The sequence below is a fragment of the Neofelis nebulosa genome, chromosome 1 (assembly GCF_028018385.1).
Source record: "Neofelis nebulosa isolate mNeoNeb1 chromosome 1, mNeoNeb1.pri, whole genome shotgun sequence".
NCBI classification, from domain to species: Eukaryota; Metazoa; Chordata; class Mammalia; order Carnivora; family Felidae; genus Neofelis; species Neofelis nebulosa.
Window position 1 is genome coordinate 33,279,643 of NC_080782.1, and position 6,313 is coordinate 33,285,955.

The 6,313-nt window shown below is 42.2% G+C and overlaps 1 protein-coding gene and 1 non-coding gene across 2 annotated transcripts; both read right to left on the reverse strand.

The window, feature by feature from the left end:
* Positions 1–1,504: 1,504 nt before the first annotated feature.
* On the reverse strand, positions 1,505–5,380 carry RPL37 (ribosomal protein L37). Its single transcript, XM_058735819.1, has 5 exons — positions 5,267–5,380; positions 4,033–4,425; positions 3,270–3,405; positions 2,943–3,027; positions 1,505–1,621 (listed from the first exon to the last, which is right to left on the reverse strand). Exons 1-5 carry the CDS (start codon positions 5,378–5,380, stop codon positions 1,552–1,554), a joined length of 798 nt encoding a protein of 265 aa, XP_058591802.1. The 3' UTR covers positions 1,505–1,551.
* Positions 1,703–1,782, reverse strand: LOC131490011 (small nucleolar RNA SNORD72). The gene has a single exon (XR_009250903.1). It is a non-coding gene; the product is annotated as a small nucleolar RNA SNORD72 (small nucleolar RNA).
* Positions 5,381–6,313: the final 933 nt, after the last annotated feature.

Consider the following 6,313-nt stretch of genomic DNA (forward strand, 5'->3'; position numbering starts at 1 on the left):
CGTGTAAATTCAATTCCCCCCAAACTTAACAATGGACTGGAAGCTTTACTAGTTAACAGTCAACATACATTTTATATATGTATCATACACCATATTCTTACAATCAAGCTAGATATAATGTGAAGAAATCATCAGGAAGATGTCTGTAGTGCTATACTGCATTTATTGAGACAGTTCAAACCTGGTTGTTCAAGGACCACCTATAGGTTTTAGATCAAAAGCAATTTCATAAACTTGAACCTAATTATTTTCAGCTGTCTACTGTAAAAGCACCTTTGCTTAACTATTTGACTGTACTCACAAACACATGAAAGTTACCATTAGCCTTCTAGTTTACCAGTGAGCAGAGGCACTGAAGTTAGGAAAATCACACTAACAAATGATGTCAGCCAAACTCCAGGAATCATACTCTTAATAGATCCCTAAAGTACAGAGCTCTGTCATTTCAGATCTTGTATCAGGAAGCCCAATATCGGTTTCTATCAGCAGGGGCTCCTGTACAATTGAGTGTAAGCTGTGATCTGAAGTATGAGTTAGGAGCTAAAGAGAAAATCAGGAGGGCAAAACTTAGCTAGTATCCTGGCAAAGCATTATAGGGTGCAGTAAAGTAAGGTTAGTGAGGCACTGAAGATCATGAACATCCTCCACAGGTCAAGTTGCAATCAATGAAAGCTGTAAGTTAGACAGTACTTGACCACTCTATTTTATGGTGACTGTTCGAACACTTGTGCTCCACTTAATCTTCTCTGCTGTCACTCCAACTAAGTTGGCCTTGTCACATTTCAAATAACGGACAATAAACCACCAGAGCTGGGAAAGCATGGTAAAAAATTTCAGAGCACTTTAACACAGAAAGATCAATGATCATTTGAGGGTTACAAAAATTCTCCTGGGGACCTTATTTATCATTGCCTTTTGTCCACAAATCTACGTTTACATATTTCGCTTTCCTTTACTTTCTATTCAATCCACTGCGTTTGCATATGGCCCTACAGACTTTCTCTTAACCCACCCAAGTGTTTTGGACTCCCACCTAGCAAGTAGCTTCAGGTATTCACTCAGCTGGCCACCTTAAATAACACATAAGCCTGTATACTAGACACCAACCAACCGTTTTGGAGACTCTATGAGCTAACATCACCTTTCCAAAACTCATTCAACACCTGTCCTTCACGTTCTCACTGGTACTCCAAATCCTATCACATAGGATTAATGACCACTCTCCAATCATTAGACTATAGCAGATAAAGGCTACTAAAAGCACTTATGCTTTCTCATTTACTCTAACATTTTAAATATCCATGTATGTCACATGAGCTCTGCTGTGCTCATACTTTCTTTCCATTATCTTCCAGTGTTGTCTGCTTGAAGACAACCCAGGTCAAAACTAGTGCCCCAGAACAGTAACTTAACAAGTAACTCTAATATTAAGTTGTCCTATCCCCAATCCTACAGTAATTCACTGATACTACAAGGCAATTAAAAATACCTTAGCACACCACACATTTTTTAAAACCAGAACATTTATTGTGTGACTAATCCTTGAAATCCTTAAGATGAACTGGATGCTGCAACAGCTGCCCTCTTGGGTTTAGGCGTTGTTCCTTCACGGAATCCATGCCTGCATAATGTTAAAAACAAAACCATTACTTCAGCAACTCCAATATTTACATTTCAACTTTTACTAATACAGATTTAAATGAGCTTATCTCAGTTGAATGCTGAAATCAGTATTAAATTCATATGTTCAGACATTTATTTTTACAACATCACAGATAAGCTGCAACATTTTATTTACTACTTCTGCATCAAATCACCCATTTTAAGCATATATTTAACTGCAATTGGAAAAAAGGTCAACAATTTATTTGGTTGTACTGATCACTGGGCCAGTACTTCTCTCCAGATTAAGAGCCCTAAGGTAATTTGTGAAAATGTGTCCCTAGGCTATTAGGCAGTATCCTTTAACCAAGGTAAAAAAAGGAGCAGGTTTAATGGCGGATATTTTCTAAACTGCTTAACTATGCTTTACATTTTTAACTTTTAATATGCATACACACTAAGGCAATTAAAAATACCTTAGCACACCACATATTTTTTAAAACCAGAACATTTATTGTGTGACTAATTGTTGAAATCCTTAAGATGAACTGGATGCTGCAACAGCTGTAGTTATCCCCCTTTTAAAGACTTCTGATCAGTTCATGCTCTTAAACAGACATTAAACTAGCAGACCACTCAATGCTAAGCCCACACTACTGTACAATGCTTTTAAGGGCAAAGAAAGGTCATCTCAGCACATGAACACAAACACATGTAAGTGTGTAGTGTTTACAAAGCCTCAAAATTCCTTGTTATCTTTTAAAATTAGAAAATCTGGAATTGAGGGGGCAAAGGCCAGGGATTCCCCAACAAAGAATGATCTTAGTTGAGACCTAAGACACCTTAAAAGATGCCGTTAAAATGCAGTTTCTCTGAAAGTCCAGGATGGAGCTGAAATTCTGCATTCTAACTCTAAAGCCTGGCTTTGACAAGACAGAAAGGTATCTTTCATTCTATACTAATGCAATAACTATGACAGTTTTCTATAGCAGATTTGCTCAAAGCCACAGAAGTGAAGGCCTGACCCAGGCCTCATTCACCACTACTGTCCTGACAAATTTTGGTGAGAAAGATGTAGATTATCCCTGGTATTATTACATTTGAGGGAGTCTAGCTCAAATCACTCTCCATGTTTATAGCTTATACTATTGCTCACTGAAAGATTAACAAAATGCAGATTAACTGATCTGAAGTTTACAGTGGCAGCAAAAAAACAAACAAAAAAAACCTTCCAATGAGTCATTCCCACCAACCAGGGTAGTATCCCTAGTTTACAGTAGATAAAGAGGTTCTTGTTTAAGCTCACAGAACCAATTAGGATAGAAACACAAAAACTGTACCTGAATCTGCGGTATACAATTTTTAGGTGCCTCATTCGACCGGTCCCAGTGGTATTTCTTCTTTTAGCCTTGGCACTCCAGTTATCTAAAACATAAATTCAGGTCAGGTTCTAACTGGTTTTTCCTACACACGTTGTACGCACTGTCGGTCAATATACTTTAAAAAGTGCCTTGTTTTTTAAATCCACTTCGTCCACATACAGATGCACTTTTATGTTAAGTACCAAGTACTGCCCAAAGCCATGCCCACTTAGGTACAATGCAAACAGACTATTAACATCCCTTCCAACAGCTAACACAGTTGTGTTGAAACATCAATCAACTTACACTTTCTCTTTCGCTTGGCAGGATAGCCACATTTGCCACAGGTCGACTTCTGAAGGTGGTAGGCCTTCGAGCCACAGCGGCGGCACAACGTGTGCGTCTTATTGCGACGCTTTCCAAACGATGACGTCCCCTTCGTCTGCAAAGGGGATGAACGATTCGTTGATCTAATAATTTCTATATGAATTCCGATGTTTCCAAGATAAGAAAATTAACTAAGATTTTTAAAGACAATCTACGGCTGAAACTGCAGCGGAAGCTCCTAACTTTTTAAATGCTAAATTAACTACCAGTATTTCATGTTACCTAAAGCCTTCTGCAAGAGTTGCTGTATTTTGAAATCAGCTACTTTTTTTTTTTTTAAAGAGGAAAAAAAACGCAAGTCGCAAGACGAAATAAGGTGGCGGTTTTCCTACATATTCCGACCCCCAAAATATAAGAGCTCCTGCCAGGTCTCCCCTTCAATGAATTCCTTTGCTTACAGAGCCAAACACTCCCAAAACATGCTTCTTTTTCCAGTTCTCATCCGAGGACAGGGCTGTGGGAGTTCCCCCAAAATCAAAGGGAGCAAGGGACCGAGACTGGCGCCTGCTCCACGGCTGCAGATTGAGTACCCCAGTTACAGTTAGGAGCCACTCTACTGTCCCCGTTGCTGCCCACCCGCTCCCCTTATCAGGAACCTTGCCGACCCCCTAAGGATGGCAAAGAGGACAACGCAGAGGATGAGGATGGAAGGCGATTCCAGAAACCCTTGAAAGAAACTCACCATCTTGTTTCCGCAACCGAGACCAAAGAGGCCGGAAAAAAAGGCACTTCCGCTATATGGTGGCTCAGAAGCTTCCGCCCAGGCAAGTACTTCCGGCGGGACCGGTACACCGTTCTCAAACGCCCGTAGCGCAGTGTGGGTGGGTCTAGAGGAGGATCCAGAGCCAGGCGGAGCCAATAAGGGTTTCAGGGCCGGGTGGCGGGAGGGCTCACAGCTTCCTGGTGTCCGAATGGGCGTGACTTCGGTGGACCCGCCTTGGCCGAGAGCAACGTTCACGCCAGAGCTGCGTTCTTTGTGCGCCTGCTCATTTTCTTCCACCTTCTTGAGTTCTGAGTTGTGCCCACACCGCAGATTTCGGGTGGGGAATCTAGGGGTGCCCGTGCTGACCCTGCGCTACCGGCGTGAGGTGTTGGGTTCGGGATGGGACTGGAATCCCCAGCTGGGAGAAACTAGCGCTTTTGGCTAGACGCTCTTGGCTGAGCCGGTTCTTCCCTAGAGGTCGTCAGCGGTATGGAGAACACCGACCGGCCTCTGAAGAGCTGGGTTCCGAATCTAAAAACAAAGGCGAATCATGTTTTTTTCTGGCTGTAGTAATTTAGTGGCAAGTATTTTGATCTAAAATTATATTGTGTCCAGGGAACCTGTAGATGTAGTTTCCTGCACTCTGATGTGAGGAAATCTGATTTGGCCCCTTTAGGTAGGGCCTGGCAGTCTGTACTTAAGCACTTTTATTATTTAAAAAAAAAAAAAATTTAAGAGAGCACGTGAGGGTGGGGGAGAGGGGCAGAGGCAGGGAGAGAGACAATCCCCAGCAGGATCAGCTCAGGGCCCAACCTGGAGCGTGGTCCCACTACTCTGGGATCATGACCTTAACCGAAATCAGTATTTTGTTGCTCAACAGAGCCATTCAGGCACCACTAATTTGTTTCGTTTTAAGCCTCTTAAGTTTGTAGGAACTTACTAGAACCGTAGTAAGAAACAGCACCTAATGCAGAAAGTTCCTGGAATTGCAGTTTAGTCTGGGCACTTAAATGTTGGCCTCCTCTTTATCCCTTAGCTGCTGACCCCTCATCCCCGACCTGCCACTATCTCGAGGACAGAGACTGCCCTGTGAACATTTTTGTTCCCAGCCCCTAGAAAAGAGTCTAGTACTTATACAGCGACTGTTAACCTGTTAAAATTAAATGTCTGATTTCTAGAGTTCATTTTGTTCTGCTAGCAGTTATTCCATTACCTTTGCTAATATCTCACAAGTGACAGCCACTGAGGTGGCTCTAATGCCGTGGGGACCTACGTAAGCAAACAAATCTAAGCCTGTAAATGCCTCCACGTTGGGAAACCAAAACATTAAGGAGACGGTGCCTGGTAGTCAGAGCACCCGACTCTTGGTCTCAGGGTCTTGAGTGGGGTGTAGAGAGGACTTAAAAAAACAACGAATCAAACAAAAAACAAACACAAAACCACTAAGGACAACCAATTAAAACTAACTAGGCTTAAAGTTACACCCAATCAAGTCCTTGCCTTTCTTTGCTTCTGCACTTTCTGTTTTCCCAGGCTCTTGAAGTCTGAGACTCCTAACCACTTCTGGTTTGACACTGCCCTATTAGAATGGCTCAAACAAAACTCTTCAAAATTTAAATATGCCTCAGTTTATCTTTTAACAGCCCCTTGTGATTACATTGGCCCCACCAGATAACTTCCTTAGCTCAAGATCAGCTGATTAGCAACCTTAATTACATCTGCAACCTTAATTGTCCTTTACCATGTAACCTAACATATTTATAGGTTGTGTTAATAAGGACATAGACAGGGGGGTGGGGGGGTGGCATTCTGCCTAGCACAGGTGTCCAAATAAGTGGGATTAGAAAAGGTAGGGCAGGTGGCAACCACTGAGGAACCAAAGCAGTATGACTGGCACTGTGTGAGATTCTTTTTTTTACTCTCCCAGTTGTAGACAGGGAAAGTGAAATATTTTTCCTCTTTGATGTAAAGTAGTTGTTTTTGGTATGCTTGATTCCATGCTATCTCGGTCCTAGTCAGGTTAACCCTTAGCTCTGCAAAGCCAATTCAGAACCTCCAGGTTCCAGTCCAAATGCCATGTTTAGGTCAGGAGTAAATGAACTTCTGAAACATGATATATGCTGCTACCTAGGTATTTGCTCTATGACATGTTGCCTTTCAGCAGAGAATGATGGAGACTACATAAACACTGCATCCATGATTCTGATACAATCCAAGGCTCTTGACCACCAGAACTTGGCACTAGCCCTCCTTTTCCCCC

Excerpts from the sequence above, each read along its gene's own strand:
- RPL37 (XM_058735819.1), bottom strand. The coding sequence starts at position 5,380 with ATGTTTTGGTTTCCCAACGTGGAGGCATTTACAGGCTTAGATTTGTTT. Across the intron at positions 4,426-5,266 it reads CTTGTGAGATATTAGCAAAG|CGCAGGGTCAGCACGGGCAC; the intron begins GTAATGGAATAA and ends TCACGCCGGTAG. Across the intron at positions 3,406-4,032 it reads TCGGTTGCGGAAACAAGATG|ACGAAGGGGACGTCATCGTT; the intron begins GTGAGTTTCTTT and ends TCCCCTTTGCAG.